We start from the raw sequence: 21,494 nt of genomic DNA on the forward strand, positions 1-21,494 counted from the left end.
AGCAACTTATTTACCAAGGTTGTTATTTTTGTGTTTAGATAAGACATTATTTCTAATTTTATTTTTTCTATAGCCTCATGGATTCTTTTTTTCTTTACTTCATTTGCTCTCTTTTCAGAGATTCCCGGTGTGTGAGTTTTAAAGTCCTGTATTTCATTGTCACTTGTACTTGCCCTGATGGACTAGATGTTTGAGATAGCATTTTTCCTCTTCATTTTGTCATTTTCACATTTTGGGTAAATATTTGGTCTTTGAATCCCAACAATCTGAAGTATCGGTAGTGGTAATTTGAGGGTCCTACTGTGTGGTTGATGTTTGACCAGTTTCTGGGTATCACGGTGAAGAGGAGAGCCAGTCACCTGAATTCCTCCTACAGGGCCTGTTGGGTGAGTCCTATATTCTTTCTGGACTAACCAACCTAAAAGTGCAGATGTAGGTTAACTGTTAGTTTCTGCTGTTGCTATGTCTTCAGGTTGTTGCAGGTCACCAGCTCTCCTTGTCCATAGTGTTTGTGTCAGCTGAGGCCCTAATGTGTCAGCGGGGTCTCATGAGCTCTTTTAATTTTCTCTAAGATGGGGAGGCCTTAGTGGCACACTCCTCAACCTGTCTGATGTTCTCTGTGTGGAAGAGGGGATTACCCACTCTCTTGCCAGGTTCATCAAGGTCTTACCAATTGGAAGGAGTTTCACTTCTGCTCCTATTTACCCACGGCAGACCTGTGTTTTAGGGGCAAACTTACCACACTGACTAGAGCCTGCTGAGGTCTTCTGTTTGGGTGAGGGGTTCCCTAGGCTCCCATCCAGCCAGCACGGTAATTCACTGTAGTCCAAGTTCTAGAAGAAGGGGTTGAATCAAAAGACCATATGAAGTACTAGCTAGGTCCAGGTCGTGGGTGGATTCCCCAAAGAAGAGCCCACCATGGCTGTCCTATGTGATCAGTCATGCCACTGGTGTCCCAGGTGTTCTGTGGAGGAGTGGGCCCAGTAGCAGCAGTCCCAAGCAAGACAGGAGTGTTGGGGTGTCCCTGGTCTTCCTTGGTGGCAGTATGAGGTGGATTGTTTTCCAGGGTGTCCCAGCTGTTCCCAATGAGGGGTTGGCCCAATGGTGGCAGTGCTAGGAGGCCCAGGACTGCCTGGGCACCCCAGGCAGGTGTTCTTGTAGAAGGGTGGGCCCAGCAGGGGCCTAGGTCAACCTGGGGCTTCCCAGTTGTTCCTAGCATCCCAGATGTCCCTTGGGGAATGTTGGGTGTTAAGCATGGTGCAGAAGCTGTGCTCCATGGTGGTGTGGTGTGGTTCTCTGTCTTTGTGCTTTTAAAAACTGAATTGCAAACTGGGAAGAATTAATTAATTAAATCTTCTACTTGATCTTTTTTAGTGTGTGTGTTTTTGAGACAAGGTCTTGCTGTGTAGTTCAGGCTGGTCTTGAGTTCATTTTGTAGCCCAGGTGGTCTGAAACTTGCACCAATCCATCTAATTCAGCCTCCTGAGTTCTGGGATTACAGGAGTGCACCACCACTGCAGCATTTTTAAAATCTTTCTTTTCATAGACAAAACCTATTGTTCCATTTCATTCCAACTAATATACTTTGTGTTTTTTTTAAATTAAATTAAAAATTTTTTTGGTACCAAGGATCAAACTCAAGACTTTGCATTTGCGAAGCAAGCACTTACACTGCTGAGCTAAACACCCGGCCCTCAACTAATACATTTTAATCAGTAGTTTCTCAAGTATCTTCTTATGTGCTTTCATCTCTGAGATACACTGTCTATCTGCATTATGCAGGTGAATGAGTGAAATACATTAAGTATCCAGTGGCCTGGATCACCTCAGTTTTAAAGTTTCTTCGAGAATGCTTTCAAACCCAGTAAGAATGACACACAACCTTTAAATTCTGGAGAACTATACTGTTATGTGAACAGGGAAGTAACAACGAAATTAACAGCTGTGTTGTAATCAAAGGAGTTTATTACTTTTTAAAAACATAGTCATGGAAATGAAAAATAAATATAAATTTTAGGATTCTCTCACAAAACATCTGCAAGTAACATTCAAATCTTTAAGTTTGAAATTCTGTAAATAATTTTCTTTGGACAGCATAGGTTGTTGTATTTGAGAAGGAAAGAAATGTATTTCATGAGGCAAAACACTAACTTTTTTCTTTTAATTCATACTGGGTATCAAACTCACGACCGCCTGCTTGCAAGGCAGGTTCTTATGCCGCTGAGCTAAATCCCCAGCCCCAAAACACTAATTTTTAATACTGAGGTAACATTGTTGTAAGTTGTCTAAAATTACTTAATTTCTGTCCTTTAAAACCTATATTATGTTCCTAAGGTTTGTGTAACTTCTGTCTTAAATAATCGGGCTCGCAATGGGGTACCTACTGCTAAGGTAACATGTAGGATAGGTTTCAAAATAAGCTTTCATACCAAGTGCTGCTGTTGGGGTCCAATTCCTTTATGAAACATGCCAATTAATATTGCTCTTAATACTCTCCTTCACCAAATCAAGAACCAAGAAATTTAGGTACTCAAAATAGGGATAGTGCACTGCTCTAAAAGAACTCCTCGGAAAGAAGAGGGAAACTCTTTGCAATATAAAACATCCCAAAAATCTTAGTGTCATTTTAAGCTTTGGTACCGTGTATAAATACAGAAGTTAAAACATTATCATATATTATTTGGAAGTATTAACTTGAGAAATGTGAAAATTAAGCTTTTAACTTTTGTTCTAGCTCTTCTCTCTATCCTTTTTTTAAGAGACTAGAAAAAGTTTAGAATAAATGAATAATATTCTAAACTCACCAAACTGAAATGTTGGAATAATGATTTGTAAGTTTGCAGCTTTTCTACCTGCTCCAGTGCCCTTAAAGACACAAACATAGTAGCCAAAGGCTTAAAACTACTCTGAAACTTTTGGGATGCCTTGTACTTTACTATCTGTAGTGATTATTGAACCATCATATTGGTTTGCATTATAGAAATATCTTCTGACATGTTTATTTAACAAAGGGAAATCATCAAAAAATTATCAGCACCACTTTTACCTCATAAGATTCTGTATGAACCCGATAAAAGTAGATAGCCAATAGCAGATGATTTTTCTTTATGACCACAGACATGGAATGGCATGAGGCTGCTAAGTAGTGCTTGTAAAGAACCTGAGTGGCAAGTGCTCTCCGGCTGAATTTTTGTGTAAAATTGCTGACATGACTGCCTAGGAACTCAGTGATACCACAGGAAGGAAGAACCTTCAATACTGATGACGTGGCAGTGTAGTCCTAAATGATTTCATAAGTGTGAATACTCCCATTTTGGGGCTGGGTGAATGGCTCAGTAATAGACATACTGCCTGAGACATGGATAGGAATGTGGATTTTTCTCTCAGCACCATGTAATACAAAAGGTTCCCCATTTTTTAACAGTAATACTATGCTAATCCTAAAAGTCTACACAGCTATATTGTGGCAGGGGACATGAAAACTAAACAGATACTATTTAAAAAATCTACCTTAAAAATTTATTAAAATTTTAAACTAGCTTAACTTTATACTCTTAATCTAAAAACCTTGCAGAGTTCACAGGCATTGGCCTGTGAAGTAAGCGAATGGTTGTGTCAGCCAGGAGCTTCTGCTTTGTGGTACTAGTAACTCTGCTCACATCAATGAAGAAAGGAAGTGTGTTGTTGCTTTCACAAGGTCTCTTCCCATGCAATACAACTATAACTGTCCAACAGTTTCTGAAATTCAAGGTCTTTCCTTTTGGCAAATATGTTCACTTTGGATTTTTTTTTTTCAAAGACAGGTGGTCCATCTTGTGTAAACGAGGGTCTACGATGTCATAGCCCTCATCTCTCTCTTTTAAGACAGGATGGCTTTAGACAGTTGAATTCCAGTGAAGCTGTCATCACTGGAAGCTTTTCTGATTTCACCTCTGTGCAAGCCTCCATCCTCACAGTATCTTGACATCGCCTAGGAAAGTTTATCAAAAGGAATACAGGTAAAAATTTTTAAAAGACAGAAACCTTAAAGAAAAGTAATCTAATCACAGAAGTTTAGTCATACAAACTTACTTTAGCTACTTCATGGTCACTGATGCTTTGGGTGTTTGAGACCTGCACTGCCAGGTTAAGAGGTTGCTACTTCCTGCCAATTCACTAACATTCTTTAATGATGATTCAATTACCAAGTAAGGGGAAGTTTGTTCAGTTACAGTCTTTACAAATGGAGTTTCCAAAGCCGACAAAATTTGGTGATACGATAAGCTACCAACAGCATTTTTTATCGTGTAACTATATTAAAAATGATAAGGCTACATATGTGCAAAAACAATCAGTAAATACTGAACCAGCTATTCCAATGCTATCTGACCATTATTAGTTTCCAAACTCTAAGGTATTTCCTTGGAAGGTGGTATGGATTTAATGTAGAGCAGGAGAGTTCTGTAGCACCAACGCATGCTTCTTCAAATTCACATGAGTTGTAGGAGCAAAATACATATTCCAAAATGGATAAGTCCTCAGTTTAAGAGGATAAGTCCTCTGTTCTGGGAGAACATTCCTGAGTCAGATTAATTTGTGAGTCCAACAAAATGAATCTTATAGTCAGTGGACACAAATATACAATGTAAAGCACTGAAAAGCAATCACCAGTGAAAGAATCTTCATAATCTGCGAAAACCTGAAACCTAAATATTTGTAAGTTGGAGAGTTACTATGCCATGGACGCACTATAGAAAGTACCATTTGAATGTATGCATCCTTTTCAGGTATCAATTGTTTTGGTGGAGGATCACCAAAAGTCACAAACCATGTGCATTATTTTGCCTATGTAAGCTGCCATTTCCCTTTAAAACTCATGTACTTCCAATTTCCACATGCACAACACATATCTTACATATAGGGCTGTCATGTTAGCCAGTAAGAATCTGTCTACTGAATCCTTGGTCTTGAAGTAGGACAGCTGAATTGTGATATGAATTTTAAAATTGAGTAAAAAATAAGCACAAGTAATTAAGTGAACAGTATTTGTATACATGATAAAGAAAACAAGCCCAGGTAGTTAATCATGTGTGGCTATGGAGAAAGGTAGCGGTTCAAAAGGAAAACCATTTTGATCAGAATAATGCTGATTAAAATATTCTGAATTATGATCAATGAAAATAGAACTGCTTTTAAATAATAATGTGGATCTCTATCTGAACCATTAAGAACTAAAATATATGACACACACTAAAGGTTTAGTAAACTCTTGAAAGTGTTAATTTCAAAACTTGCCATTTTCCTTAACTACTTTATATGATATAGCCACAGATGCTGGCATTAGTGGCTCACAGAACATCCTACTTAGTGAAGGCACAGCCTTACTTCTAGTTTCTGTGCTCTTTCTTTGGTGAGAGGTGCAGGCACAAAATACATGTTGCTGTGATCTGCTAAAGAGCGAAGATCAAAGTAGTATTTGGCATAAATGCTGGCAGACACATTAACATTAAACTCAAGCAGACACAAGTAATGCCTTTCCAGTTGATTTCTGTGGAGGAAGAACACAGAAAAATGAACATCAGATAATTTTGATCAAGTAGAGTATCTTCGAAAACGTCATTTTGAGCTTCTAAGGACTGCTGTAAATTCTATTAAAAGTTTCTTTACTTTAAAGAAAAACAAAACAGTAAAAGGGTACAAGTAATACAGAATTTCAAAAAAATAAACAGTAAGAAATCACTAGTTAATAGATTACATAATGTCATATTAGAAATAGTTGTTCAACTTTCAAAATTAAAGCATACAAAGTGGACATTCAAACAGTGAGACTGCAAACAGTTGTGTTCAGTGATCCAACAAAAACTTTATTTTACAGTCCTAAACACACCTTCAGTTGTATCCTTTAGAGCACTTTCTATCTCTCACTTTTTTACAATTACAATTACACATTTTGGGTTTTATTACTCGTACAGTTCTTAATACTGACTGCTGTAAATTCTGAGATGTAGGGAGGCTACTTAACTGATAAGAAAAAATACTCATGTGCCAACAGGCTGTTTTGAATTGTTTCTGTATCCCAGCACTTTTGCATTTGGGTGGACAATAGTTATAGCCTATTCATTACTGCCTATTGCTGGCTCATGATTCTTTCTTCAACGTCCAGCAGTGCATCTGTGTGACTCATGCTTCACGCACATTCATCACTACATTGAGCAGAGAAAAAATAAATGTATGCTAATGTTAGCTCTCAAAGGCTTGCAGACATATTGAGGGGGAAGTAGAGGGGCACCAGGGAAAGATGCACCATTCTGCTCTCTGAGGGGCAAGCACTTCAAGCAAGCATTCATCCTAAATTTGCAAGGAAGGAAAAAAAAAAAACTCCACTATATGAGAAAGGCAATCCTTTCCCCTGTCTCAGCATAAGAGACTGTGATGAAGGGCATATTATTAGTGGGTTTACAAATTGTGACCATAACAAGATACCCATTTTAAACTTTGGAAGATGGAAAGGTCAAACACAGGAGTCTTAAGTGGACTACATCCCTTGTAGGACAAGAACATTGTCAGAGCCCTCACACTCATGTTTCTGTGGTGGGGAAATCCAAATTGATCAGTATCTGCTGCCCCTCACCAGAAGAGAATGTACATGTGTGGGCATACACACACATGCACAAACACATGCACATGTATGCACACGTGTGAGTTCAGTGCAGTGGAAAGAGAAATGACTGGGTACAGCCCTGTGCTATGTGACTAGGGAGCTGCCTTTGCACCTTCTATACACATAAAATCAGAGCCCATCAGACTGATTTCTACACACATACAACACTCCTAATGAGGGGTAGGCAGGCACAGGAGTCTGGAATAAATTCTGTTGTAAAGACCAGCTAAAGCAAAGGTACAACTTGTGACTCAGACTAAACCTATAGCCCCAGGGATATAACAGTGATCAAGCATTTATTTCAAAAGTCAGACATGGTCGCCCTTAAAGAAGGGAATGGCGCTGAAAGCTGTTAAAAAGCCATGAAGATAAACACAGTAATATGTTATATTGCTGGTAAGGTTATAAAATACTTGTCTGCAACCTCCAGAAAAAAATTACAGCTTATGAATCATACCATTACAATAACAATCCATTAAAACAAATTAATGATGGAAAATATGAATTTCTATACTGTAGATTGACAGGGTATCATAGTTTTAAGCTCATTTTTATTTTCTATAAAATGTAATATTTAAAATATTTCTTAAAATGCATGCCTTAAGGGACCAAGTGAGCTGGAACATGGATAGAAAAGTCACGAAAACCTCTTAAACTCACATGTCTTGGAGTGCAAGGTTCTTGAGGATCTGGCAGAAGTATATGTTCCACACAGCCTTATCATGCCAAACCTTGAAGGCAAGAACAATGGCTCCCAAGACAATCCTTTTCCAGTTGGTAGGACAGAGGTCAATCTTAGCATATGACATCAACCTTTCTAAGTAAACCTGCAAAAGAGTAGAGCACCGCTTTTTCATTTTAGCTCTGTTTAAGTGCTTTGCTAAGAACTGTTGTACACGATGTTTATTCTGTGATGAGAAAGGGAAGTGCGACTGAGAGATTGTGCTCAGCTAAAGAAAGATGTGAGGTCACAACTGTAAATCAGACATGCCTGCTGCCCATGTAATTTTCCTACACAGTTTTGGTGAGTGGAATGCCTGGACATTGCAACAGAAGTCATCCAGCTGGTAGTATTGCTATCACCTCCACATTCGTGAAGGGCGCAGGTGTAAGTTTGTTCAGTAAATACCAAGTGCCACCAACATGTAATATAACATACAGGTGGTAGATATAAAATGGTTTTAGACATGTTATAGTCAGCTGTGATACCTAACTCAAAGTGAGCACATTTCATCTTTTCATAGTATTAAGCCTTTTGTGGCAATAACTGTGGAGAAAAGCACCTTCCCATGGCTGGTGAGCAGAACAGCATGAGAGGTGCAAGATTTACAGCTATGAAGTTTTTCTGAAACGCAGTACCTTTATAATGAAACCACAAGTAAAACAAGATGGTCCTTCTTAGAGCCCTTTTTCATATTCCCACTATTCATGAATATCGATTTTCTTTCCTACATAATTAGCTACTTATTCAATGCTTTGGCTTTATAATGAGAAGAACAGCTGCCAGCCTGTAACCCTGGGATCCCTAAAGTTCCAGGCAGTTCATGACATGACCTCAGGCACTGTTTACATATATCAAATATCTGTTCTACAAAGAACTAGGTGAGCAAATTGCCGAGTAATGATGACAGAGGAAGCTGTATGCTGTTAATTAAATCTGATCAATACAAAAGTTTCCTGATGCTCAAGTCTCCTAGATAGAAAGCTTAAGATTTGCACATGTACCTATTCACATCCTTGTATACTTGAAATCATTTCTAGGGTATTACACTAAAAAAATTCAAGGTAAATTCCAAGTAAAGGTAGATACACTATACATTTAAGCATTAAGGACAAGGGAAAACAAGGCCATAAAATTTCCCCAAATGGTGAAATTTTAGAAGCAGAGCTCATGGACTGGATATGCTATTTTAACTCTTTCTATCGCAACTATAAAGAAAAAGGCTCACTTTTAAGAGCATAGTTACAATCTGTAAGCTGTCAGGCTCGCAGTCCATATTAGGCAATATTCTTAAACCTTGACTGTATTCATTCTCCAATACCTGCTCCCTTAGCTATTCTAACTATGTTACTGTGTTCCAGGATGCAAATCTTCTGTATATAAGTGATGTGAGATAATGAAACAATGCTGGTCATCCTGATAATGAAACAACCCCTGTTCATCTTTTCCATGGCTTTGTTTTGGGTTAGTATTCATTTGTACCACTTGCCTGTTATGTGAGTGGACCACTGTTCTTTACTTTCAAACAAGGCAAACTCTTCCATCAGCATTAGTGCCCCACCCCACTTCTGCTGGACACTGATTACCTCTTTCTGAAGACTTTTTACGTCAAATGTCACTCCCCCAGGTGGTTTACATTGCTCTCATCTCCCTTGCTGAAACTCCAGTACTGCTACCTTTGACCTGGATCACTGTATTATGCCTATGCATATCCCTCATTTCCCCTTCTTTGTTTAACCATTTTTCCTGTATCACTGCACTCTTCTGGAACAGTCTTGCCAATCCGATTGTGGGATGCAAACTTACACACCAGTTATGCATCCTAACACTCCACTCTCCAACCCTTCCTAATATGTAAGCAGCACTGCTCCTTGCCTAGTACTATGAACAAAATTTATAGTGTGACATATTCCACACCAATCTATGCATACTTTCTATTATCTCTACTTCCATTGGTAACATGAAAGCTTTCTGTCCTGAGCTTCCATTTGTCTTTGGTCATCTGCATCACCATGTTGCTTCCTAACCCTTGTCCTCTGCCTCTAATCCAAACCCCACCTGCAGTTTATGTTCCCCAAGACAGTCTGGAAAGCCCTGACATGTAAGGAACAATTCACTGGTAGATCAATATCTACCAAATGTTACCAATCAACCTCCCATGCTTTGCAAATGATGTGTGACCCTGAGAGAGTGATCCTTACCCACAGCATGCTAGTCACCCTGTTCTTGCTTGAGCACATGAAACATGTTCCTGAACTGGGGGCCTACATCTTACCCTCTTGAATGTAATGCATGAGCACCTTGCCTTCCCTGCTCCAGTCAGGTTGTACTTCAAGTGTCACTACTCTGAAACAAGATCTTCCTGGTCACTCTGCCTGAAACTGAAAGCTCTGAAATCACTCTTCAACCTCCTACAATGCTCTGTCTTCTTGACATTTACTGCAATGTGAGATATTCATATACATGAAAAATATCCCATGACTTTTTCACTAGATCATGAGCTCACAAACAGCAAGAATTTTGCTCTATCTCTTTGTTCTTCCCCCGCATAAATATCAGTGAGTATCAGTGAGTGTCAGTGCAACTTCTTGACCTCATTCATCACTCTGACCACATCATCTCTCGCCTTCATTTCTCTTTTCTCCTTTCTCCCATTGCTCTGCCTACTTCTTTTGAAACTTTGCCTTTAACTGCTAAGGACTCCTGCCCACTTTTCAATGAATTCATTCTGTATATTTGAGCAGCCACCGTTCTTTACTTCTTAGTCACATTTCTGTGCCTGTACCCCTACATCCAAAGTATATGAAGATATGCCACAGTTATTTCAAGGAGCATCAAGCTTACCTTGTTTACATGGACACTTCCACCTCCAACCCAGCTCTGCTTGCTGTGCTATCTATCTCTACAAATGGAAATGTCCCTGATGGGTTTCTGTTTCAACAGAGGGCATGACTAAATGCCATCAGCGCAGCTGCTGTCTTAAGTGTTTTTTGTCTTCAGGCCATGTATATGACTTTCCACTATGCATTTGGTGGGGGAAGGACTGGAACAATCTCAAACATTTCACCAGTATTGTAGATGACAAATTCCACCTTCCAACTTCTGTGTGGATAACACAAATATGAGGGCACTTCTACAGTGTATCATGATAACAATGCTTTTTAAAGAACTACTGGTACTGTCATCCTGGGCAACTTCATGAATAGACAGAAGCTATCAACAGGGATGGGTTGATACCCATACCCCAAAGACTAGAGAACTGAAGGCAGTGAATTGCCTGAAACACAGCCTGGGTCCTGTTTTGATCAGCCTAAAATCAGTGTCTGTGTCTCCTATGGTCCTGTTAATGCTCTCCTTCCCACCCCGTAGCATGTGCAAGTGTTCACAGTGTCAGCTCTGTGTATACTGATGTGTGTGGGGAAAACTCTTCAGCTTCCTTTAATTGCATTTGTTTTGTGATGAGAAAATTAAAGACACCATTTTAAATGATAATGCCTAGGGAACCCAAATACATTTACTTTCTTTTGATAGGCTTTTTTATGGTTTGTGTCTAGATGTCTACCCAAAGCCATGTGCACTCAGAGGACCTATTTAGAGAAGGGTGAATCTAGATTATGCAATGCTGGGATTAAGGGTGTGTGATTGCTGGGTCAGATTATTGGTTGGATTGACACTGCCCTAATTCCAGTAGACTGCATAAAATGTAAGGAACAGAAAGAAGCTTGTCTCTCCCTGTTTCTCTTATTACTTTTGCTTTCTTCCACTGATATGGGCTATTGCTCTTATGCTATGTTCCACTGAACTTTGGAGCCAGTACATTATGGACTAAATCACTACAAATTGTGAGCTAAATGAACTTTTCTCCTTTTTACAATGGGTGCCCTTTATTTTGTCTCAGCAATGAAAGAAATGTATCAAAGGCTGGTCTTAGTAAAGTTCTCATGATAATTTAAGGAATCTAACTTGAAAAAAGTGACCTTTTATGTGTACAAAACCATTCTATGCATGTTTGATAAAGAAGAAACATCTTACCAAAGTCATTATTGTGCATTCAGTTGGTATGCATAGGGCATTAAAAATAATAGCAACAAATCTGTATATACATTCATGTTCAGGATCATGCTGAAAGTAGTCCTCTGGAAGCGTCTCTTCCTGAAAGGAGAAATGATGCAATGCAAGTATGATCTGAAGAAAGCTTTAAATATTCTTAAGACAGCAACCTTCACCTTATGTTCACATGTTCCTGAAAATAAGTTTCACTGGGTTGTATGTCATTTCATCTTCTACTAGAGACACTGGGATCTTTGACTTTGCCCAGTGATGCTTTGGTCAGTGAGGATCACATATTCAACAGCAGCCCCATAATGACCACATGGTGCACCAGAGTCATCTTTGTTGTGTAAGCACACTCTGAGGTTTGCACAAGATTGGAATCACTTATCAATACATCTCTCAAAATGTACTCCATTAGTAAGAAGAGAAGTGTGCAAGGTCAGAAAAATCACTATTTCTTTCTACTGTGATTAACAGCATTCTCAGATTGATTTATAGCCTTAAAGTCTTCTAAATTGTATGTTGTATTTCTTTGTACATGGCCTGAAGTCTAAAATATATAATTATTGTCCTGCAGCCACAACCTCTTCTGGAAGTCAGCAGCCAGATGACGGTTGAGCAGTGCAAAGTGATAATATGCCTGAGGAACTGACTTTTAATTTTACATCATTCAAACCTAACTCTTTCTTCAGAGATATCACCTATGCAGTAATGTGTATATCAGATTCTATTGGAAAATATTATTATTATTTTATTAAAAGAGGAAACAAAACAAATCAAAGCAGTAAAGGGTAAAAATAATACATAATATCTGGACAAATATATGCAGTAAGAAATCATTGATTAATAGATTACATATTTTCATCTTAGAAACAGTTGTGCAAGTTACAAAATTAAAGCATACAAAGTGGAAATTCATACAGTGAGATTGCAGACAGTTCTCTTCAATGGTCCAACAAAAACTCAGTAATGAGTTTTTCTATCCTACACACTTAAATATATATGCAGGTATATCCTTTAGATCACTTTCTTTTCCTCTCTTTTTTACAATAACAATTACACTTTTTGAGTTTTATTAGTCCCACAGACCTTACAACTATTGTTTGAAGCGATAAAAAAGAACAAATGTGACAAAACAAAACAGAGTTAGTTAGAACAGAAGGATGGACTTAGTACATGATGCAAAAACAGAATACCAGGTGATCAACAATGGTTACCATTATGCCTCTTGGTATCTTATAAAGAGTTGTGTATATCATCAGGTACAATAAAATTGAGCAAAACAGTACAGAACAAGACCAGTAAAACCTACATTGGAGACCTTACAGGACTTCAAAAGTAGATAATAGTGAAAGCATAATGGCCATCATAGTAAATCTTATTGTCTTCAAAGTGGTTGCCTATACCCTCAAACTTGATAGTATCAAACAAAACAGAATAGAGTGAAATAAATCAGACTAGAATGGGAGAGCAACACAGGTGCTCAAGAGAGGTTAATAGGAAAAATAACTGTTACTATATCCCACTATTTTTTAAATTTAGTTTTAACTAACTCTTTCCTCAGAGATATCACCTATTCATTAATGTGTATATCAGATTTTACTGAAAACTGCTTTTGAAAACGTACATTTTCTGATGTTCGAGTAGTACATTTATTCACTTTAGTTCAGTAATAGAGGAGCTTTAAGCCACTTTTGCCCGTATCGTAACCCTAAAGAACAGTTCTTTTCATAGAACGTGTCATACAACATGAGGTTGGAAAGCATATGATTTAAATTCAAATAGAAATGTGTGATTTATTTCTGCACTTAATATCAAAAGAAAAAGCATCAAAGATACGATTAGGTAAAAAATGATGATCTTGTAAAACTGACACTTACTGTGAGAGGATGCAGTCTCTCATCAAAAATATCCAGGGATGTATTTGCATCTCTGCAAAGAAAAGTTCATCTAAGTCATTTATATCTTAGTTAAGTACCTGGTAAGGGTAGGGGACTATGGAGAAAGAGGCCTAACCTTCAACATATCAAACAGTTTTACAAATTCTTCTCCTTGATTTTGACCTTAAGACATCTCTTTGTTTAGTGCATCAAGTACTGTGAAGACTTTTCTAAGATAAGCAGGCTAAGTTCCTATAAGTAATGACACTTCATTATAGGCAATGCTAGTAAACCAGCAGTGCTAGGTATTCAAACTTAGAAGTGTAGTAAATGTGAATGAGATTTAGATTCTCCAAAGTTTTCTTTTCTTCAGTCCTCTATATTTTCATCATGCATTTGTGTTTCTGTTGTGTTAAAAAATGTAGCAGCTTTTGTATAGGAGACCAGTATTTTCGTTAAAGTATTATACTGTGTTCCTATAAAGCAATAGTTGGCTGTGGTCTCTGGACCTCTGGAGAACCCTCAGTAGCATTTTCAGGAGGCTCAAGACCTCAAACTTCTCTTACAATCATGAAGAATTTACTTATTTTTTGACTGTTGGTCACTTGTTATGCTCGTATAAAGGCAAAAGCAAAACTTGCAATTTCTTAATGTGAACCAAGCCTGTGGCACTAAGTTACATCAGAGGTCACGGTATTTTTCCCTGTCACTTACAGTTTGGTTTAAAAACCTTTTATAATTGCCCATGATAAAACAGCAAGGAATAATGTTGGTAAATCTTGGATCATCTTTTTGGTATTATGAAGAAATGAAAAGCTCACATAAAGCATTTCTGCATACTGAAGTATGTTCTCAGAAATTCACTTCGGATTTAGTTGTGAGTTTAACTGTCTTTTTATCATAGAACTCTACTTTTACATGAAACTAGATATATCAATAGAGAACATAGTGGGCCTCGAGGAAAGTGAAGAAATAGTTGTTGCCAATGTCAAATTCAAGCAGTGAATCTAAAACGTTGAGATTTATGCAAGATGTATACCTTCAAATCTGCCTATGACAGACTCTCAGTATCTGGAAGACTTTTTGCTAAGACTGGTGATGATAATAACGAAAGTGTTCTGGATGTTGTAAAAAAAATCTGAACTGGTAATTTCAAAGCTCACTGATGTATATTATGAATCATGTACCCATAAAAGAATTGCTCACTGTGAAAGACACACCAATAAGTGTTATTTTGTAGCAGTTTCAGAGACACAATGTAAAATTCCATTATACCTAACTTAAGAAACTAATCTTTGCAGTGTGTGATGTAAAGTAAAAGATTATCCATATGATCTGTATTTTAAAAACACATTTATATCAAAATATATACAATTATGTGATTGGTTATTCTTCTTATTGTTTCTTCCAAAGGAACTGCCGATGAATCAAGAAAAGGTGAATTTAATTGTGTTCTATTCAGTCAAATGAGGACTTGTACATCAGTGTAAATAGAGATACATTTTTCAACCAATGTAGAAAGGGAACAGAAATGTAAGAGTTATAAAAGATAGTCATTTTTGTTATGTGTGTTAACAATGTGGTTTTTAATGGGAGTGATCTTGTCCAACAGTAGACATTGTTTGTTATCACAAGATGAGGGAGAAAGCGACTGGCATCTACTAGGCAGAGGACAGCAGTCCTGTAATACATCCTACACTGAGTAGGACAGCCCCCACAACAAACAGTACCTGGCTTAAAATGTCAGTAGATCCACGATCAAGAAATGCTGTTAACACCTCCCACCTGCACACACACAGGCACACACAAACACATATGCATTTAACTCTGTTTTAATTTCTAAACAGAACACATCAATATAATCTATGGAAGCAAATATCCTTTGTGATCTTTAAGAGAATATTTTTCAACAGACCTAATTACAATAACAAGAAACCTGAAATGACTTGCTTCCATCTATTACTAAAAGCACAGCACAACCTCTGATGTTTGCAGCCAGGGCCTGATAATATATAGGTATTCTGTAAATTAAGTTGAAGTATAAGGCAAGTTTTTAAGAGCTCACCTGTATTTTATGTGGTAATATACTGCCAACGTCATACTGTGGGAAGGAAAAAAAATATATGTTATAACCAAGATTATTGGTGAAATTGAAGACATGTTTTCAAGGAGAAACTTCCCATAGACTTGTCTTGCAGTTTCAGAGCAGTATCATATGGGCACTTGCCCCTGTTTCATTTAACTTGCTTATAGTAGACAGATGCCAAATGTTATGCAATGTGACATCAGGACATCTTCTTTTAACTATACATTATTACGTTTTTCTCTGTCATTTGTGTTTCTACCCGTATAACCTCTTTCCCTGGACAAATTCTATAAATGTTCCCAAATACTTAAAACTAAACCACATAATATTTGTTTAAAAAACTTTGAAGCCCGTGCATTTATTTCAGTTGACTTATTCATTATTCACCTGCCCATAATTTTCATTATTTCTCTGAAAGTTAATTAAAAAAATGCTGTAGAACAAAATGAAAATCATTCCTCCAGTACAAGAAAAAGTTTTGTAGTAAATACAAGTGGCCTCCAAACTGATAATAGTTCTTTTATGCTGAAAAGTCAGTGATAGTAATGCAGCCTACATCTGTACAGTACAATATTCATGGGAAATATTTCCAAATTAGTTTAAATAAAGAATAAATAGGCAGACACAACCCTTCAGATCATACATTTCTGTATCTCTAAATTATACATAGGTGCTGTTTATTAGGGTACAAAGGGATTCCCTTGAGTGAGTTATATGCTTTGATTTGCTCTCATTGTTTAAAAGGAAGCTTAACATCATCAAGGGAAGACAAAGCTGAATTTTAAAAGAAGTCCAGAATGTGTTTAAAATTTAAAGTCTGACATCATATGCATCAGGGATGCACATTTTTATAGTATTTCAAACAGTTTATCTCCAAATTGCGTTTAATCATAGACTGACCATCATACATTGAAAAGGTTCACCAAAACTTATTAGAAATTTCATCTAACAACCAACTGTTACAGATAAGGGAACCAAAGCTTGCCCAAAATCCCACCAAATAGTCAGAAGCAATTCTTTTCCTATATAGTATTCTCTGGATCAGTAGTTCCCAAACTTTCCTGCACACTGGAATCACCCAAGGAGCTTTACAGTGATCCTTAATTCCAACTTGGGACATTATGATTAAGTGGCACAGGGAACAATTCGGTACAAGGAGTGTTTGAGAAGTTCCCCCAGGTGATTCCACTATGCAACAATGTTTGTGAATGACTTAAAAGTTAAATGTCACAATCGTTGGGCATGCATTATGTACACTACTACATGTAAACTTCATCCTTCACCCCATAGATATGGGAAAGGGTACTGTAGGCAGGGAAAGAATAAAATAGGAAACTCCTTAGGTTTTATGGCTAATCCTAAATAGAAGGAGTTAAAACTCTCCTGGAAAAATTTCCCTTGGCAATAATGTGAAGGAAAAGGTAGTGAAAAACAAAAGAAAACAACAAAACAAAAAGGCAGCAAATGGCTTAGGGGCTTGCACCCAAAACCAGAGAAAGAGCTGACAAGCAGAGTACAAAGAAAGTCTTGTGCACAAAACCGAGGTAGCCTTCCTTTTGTACTTCCTATAGAATTCAGGGAAGCAGACTGGAAAGGAGGAGTGACTAACTCTCGGGGAAAACTTGTGTGTGTTCACACCTATGCACTAGCACACACACATACACATATGTGTTCACTCTAGGGTTAGCATATTATCCACTCTAGGAGCACTGTATCACTACAATACACACACACACATCTCGTTACTAACTCAAATGTAATGATGAATAAGGCACCTCTTAGTCAACCAGCTGTCCACCTTGGAGAAAAGGCCCTCTCAAGGACAAATAGAAGTTACACAAAGCCCTCAAAAGCAGTGACATAGGCTAGTGGACCTGGTCCAATACAAATAAATCCCTGGGAACCAAGAGGGCTATGGTAAGGTCTAGGCAGGGCAAGGTGTCCTTGGTACACAATAAAGGTATCCAGGAACAAAGGCCTATGGATCTTCCATGTTTCTCTTGTCAGGGTGGCTATTTTCTCCCTTTCTATTGAAACATGCTTTCAAAACTTTGTATCTTTAATTTGTTATTGTATTAGAGTTTATAATCCAGGTGAGCCACTCACCCCAGTGCAGTGGTGCTCACACAGCACATGAGGTGACACTGCATATGTATTATGGCAAACATTCAAATGCTGGTAACTGGGGTGTCAACAGAGGAAACAGCGATTCTTTTTTCCAAGAGTCATTTCTAAATTGTTAAACTGTAACTCATAGAGAACTATCTTTTCTAGAAATATCGAAATATAAAGCACCTGTTCTTTTTACATTTAACAGTGTCTTGCATCATACATGTTTAGTATAAAGAGGCACACTTTTCATGGGATTCTTTAGTTGCTAAAGAATCCCTTCTACCATGAGTGGATTAAAATAAAAATGGGAAAATCACAGTTAGGCCTTTACAATCAATATAGATGTTTTGCTCCAATATTTGAAAGTGGGAAAGGAAGAGAATAATCATATGGCTGAATTTACCCAACATGGCTGGAATGTTTTAGCAGTAGGGGACCTGTCACTCAGGCCTCTGCAGCATCCCTGTACTCACCATTGTACTATGTTTCTATGATTAGGCTTGCTGAGTGTGCTGTCATCCATCCATATTGAGGAGCAGGAGCTGTAGTTCCTCGTCAGCTGACAGTAGAAGAAAATGTCACAGTAAGTTAGACTCACAAATGTTGGGGCTGTTTCCTTGGTTAAAATGTCAAGTGACAAACCATGAAGGTATTTCTTACAGTGCATGAAAGGTCTGAGGGCAGTGTCATGCATATGGGTCTGCAAAATGTTACTGGGGGAGGCTGTTTCTTTTCAGGGGTGTTGGAGGAGTAGGTTGTAAAATATAGCCCTTATTATGCTACCTATTTTCAAATCTGACAAGCATTTAGTATACATCATTTTATAAATAGTATAAAAAGTTTAAAATAAGATTTTCGACTTTTAGCAAGAAAAACAGCTAAGATTTTCTATTTCTACTGTTAGTAACTAGAATAAAATGTAATGCCTTGCATAATATTGGCACAGTATTAACAGTATAGTACAACAAACAAAAGCTTAACACTTAATTCATTAACTAACACTAAGTGTGTTAATGTGATGAGACAAATATTTCACAGTCAAAGGACTGTGCCAGGGATGCTCAGTCACTAACAAGCCAGGGCGATAGGTCACCTGGACCTGTACCCTTACCAAGAATACACAAGTACTATTTGAAGATTCCCTCACATCTAAAATAGAGGACAAGAACAACTTTGAGAGCTGAACATTCAATTATTTTCTGGGAGGATTTCCATTACATAACTTTGTGGAAAGCCTCAGACACTCAAGATTACATTTAATTCTCTAAAGCTATCTGACACTTATGAGGACATATTTCTGCCTCATTCATGCTATTCGCTGCCTGAGAAGCTTTTTTCGGTGTTTATGTCCTACAGATTTGATCCCACCTACATTCTGGAATACATCTGCCAACAGCTGCATCATAAAACATTTCTCTGAAAGTGTTCCAGTGACAGTGTAAGAGATTGAGCATATTTAATATTTTCCTCAGCATGGGAAAGACCTTAAAGGCATGACCCATTTTGTATAAGTATATGAACATTCTGAGATGGTTAGACAATCTGTCTGGTGATATCAACAACACACAGCACATCTGGGTGAGTACAATTGGTCCACAGGTGAATTCAGATCAAGAATTTAAGAATGAAACTGTCCACGCCCCATTTTCCCATTTTTAAAGATAACTAGAATAGCAAAAAAATTCATAAACATTTCTAAGTGATGCTTAATCATAAAATTTAAAAGAAAAAAATTGTAAAACACTAAATGTCTATCATTCTGGCTTATGTATACCCCCTAGTACACACAATATATACTATCACAGACATTGTTTTTGACATACACTTATCTAATATGCAGTAATGTCAATCACTTAACCTTGAAAACAACTTCACTTATGAAATGGAAAACAATTATTCTTTGCTGTAAGTGAGTAGGAGTAGTCCATTACCATAACGATTCAAACAGATTCATGCATTCACACTTAACAACAAAGTTAGGAAAACAAAAATAATTACACTACCAAATCTGATCTTTTTGGCAATTACACAGCCTGCTGAACATCTGTGATAGAGGACCAAAGTGATACCTCTTTTGTCAAAAAATAAAAATGCAGAAGTCTGGAAACAATGAGGTATTCTCATTTAAGAACTGCAATAATAAAAATAAATTGCATTTTAAAAATTAATGTGACATTTACAAAGTCTATTCAAGCATCGTTTTTCTTCTTCTTTAGTTCACTTTGTCCAGCTCAGATTGTCCCAATTTTCTTCCTGTGCTGCCACACTAAAATATATTAATATGTTGAATTATTTAGGTTTCCCTTGACAAATCTCAAGCATTAGAGCTACCTGGAGATGCTCCTCCAACCTTCCTCGTAAGTATTTCAAGAACTTTCATCTATTTTTAGTTTTAAAAAGCCTATCCAGATGAGATGTCATGGCACATGTTTGTGTCTGTGTGTATTTTGTGTGCAAAAGTCAGCCAGAACCACGTAACAGTGTGCAACCAGAGAGACAGAAGACATGCAAACAAACTTACACAGTGGTCCAAGTAACCCTAAAAGTCTTAGATATCCAGACACTGAATTATCCTCTCAAAATAGTCTCTTTCTGGACAAACTCAAAACATTTTAAATATTCTTTTGGGCCATTTGCTCTCAACATAGATCTGGATGAAAGCCATCAACAGTAACCATGCCAGTACCTTAACATTGAACTGCCTTGAAATTTCTTCAACCAGATTAATTTAATTTCAGCCTTTGACAAAGCCTTTGGATATGAGCAAAATGCAAACTTATTTTCTGCAAATGTAACACACACACACACACACACACACACACACACACACACACTTTACATTTCCTATTACTCTCCCACTAGCCAGTTTAAAACTGTTTTTTCTTTTCACTTTTTTCAGTTGTAATAAAAAATACACAGCTGGTATCTCTAGACCTTTCCAAATGATCTTACATGCCACTTATAAAGGCTTCTGAACCATATGGTCAGGTAGCAGCAGCACAGCAATAACCCCACCACCAGCACCAAACTCTGTGTTAGCTACTTTCTCTTCACTGGAAGAAATCATCTGACATCTACAAGTTAAAGGAATCCTTAATATATTGGAGATACATACTTTTAAGGGTCCAAGTTAGTACCTTTATATGTATTTAATTTAAGGGTCCAAGTTAATACCATTATATGTATTTAATTTAAATACATTTGGTTATTGCTTATACTAGACGTTTCTTTAAACCCTCTAGTGCTTACAGTCTAGAGACTTCTGAGGAGGTCAGTGAATCATGGGTGTGTGATACTGAATTAGTTCACTGAATGGTTTAGCATAGTTCTGTGTGGATAATTAGCATAGTTCTGGGTGTGAATGATGGGCTTAATGGAGAGAGAAGATGCACCTGGGTTTGGGTGGCACCAACCAAGAGGCTTATAGCCTGAATTAAATAAAAACTGAAAGGAGGAAGAAGTCTTGCTGCTTCTTACCTGCCATTCCATGCAGTGTATATCCACTCTCAGGTTCCTCTGCCATGACTTCTTGCTTTGGAGCCAGATGACTGTGGACTAAAACTTCTACAAAATGTGAGCTAAAAGACACCTTACCTCCTTTAACTTGTGGGTGTTGAGTATTTTGTCCCAGCAATAAATAGGTAACTAAGACATACTTACACTTGAACTGCAAGTTTTAATTAAGTTAAAAATGGTGGATTGATTGAACATGCAGCTAGTTCAACTTGCTCCTGATATATTATTTGAACTAAAGGATAAAATAAATGTTACACATGAGACCTGGATCCAGAATGGACATCATTTTTGATGTGTGAAAACTGTAAGTTAAATACTGTTAACTCACATGGGAAAATATTAGGACACTCCGAGGCACAGAGCACCTTGGCATAAAATGTGAAGCAGAGGCCATGAAAAACCATAGGAAATGAATGTAGAGCCATTGTACACCTGTCCTCCATCTCTGCAGGTGCTATGCAGATATTATATTCTATAGACATTAAA

At 37.5% G+C, this 21,494-nt stretch overlaps 1 protein-coding gene and 1 long non-coding RNA gene across 3 annotated transcripts in view; one reads left to right on the top strand and one right to left on the bottom strand.

Moving 5' to 3' along the window:
• The window catches only part of LOC134472529 (uncharacterized), a 164,661-nt gene that overhangs the window by 141,785 nt on the left and 1,382 nt on the right, over positions 1-21,494 (top strand). The window contains exons 10-12 of the long non-coding RNA XR_010042394.1: positions 17,991-18,075; positions 18,849-19,070; positions 19,790-19,849. This is a non-coding gene — a long non-coding RNA (uncharacterized LOC134472529). The remainder of the gene's footprint in view (positions 1-17,990; positions 18,076-18,848; positions 19,071-19,789; positions 19,850-21,494) is intronic.
• On the bottom strand, positions 1,944-21,487 carry LOC134472523 (cyclin-Y-like protein 1). Of its 2 annotated transcripts, XM_063234330.1 has the most exons (8): positions 20,970-21,487; positions 17,966-18,051; positions 15,360-15,395; positions 13,295-13,346; positions 11,394-11,513; positions 7,301-7,467; positions 5,365-5,527; positions 1,944-3,970 (listed from the first exon to the last, which is right to left on the bottom strand). In XM_063234330.1, the coding sequence occupies exons 1-8, from the start codon at positions 20,979-20,981 to the stop codon at positions 3,860-3,862; spliced, it is 747 nt and encodes a 248-aa protein (XP_063090400.1). In that variant the 5' UTR covers positions 20,982-21,487; the 3' UTR covers positions 1,944-3,859. The 2 variants fall into 2 exon arrangements, with proteins under 2 accessions (XP_063090400.1, XP_063090399.1); XM_063234329.1 differs by lacking the exon at positions 20,970-21,487 and having other exon boundaries at positions 17,966-18,855.

This window comes from Cavia porcellus, unplaced genomic scaffold (genome assembly GCF_034190915.1).
Source record: "Cavia porcellus strain 051 isolate PalLab524CR breed Dunkin Hartley unplaced genomic scaffold, mCavPor4.1 scaffold_23, whole genome shotgun sequence".
Taxonomy (NCBI): Eukaryota; Metazoa; Chordata; class Mammalia; order Rodentia; family Caviidae; genus Cavia; species Cavia porcellus.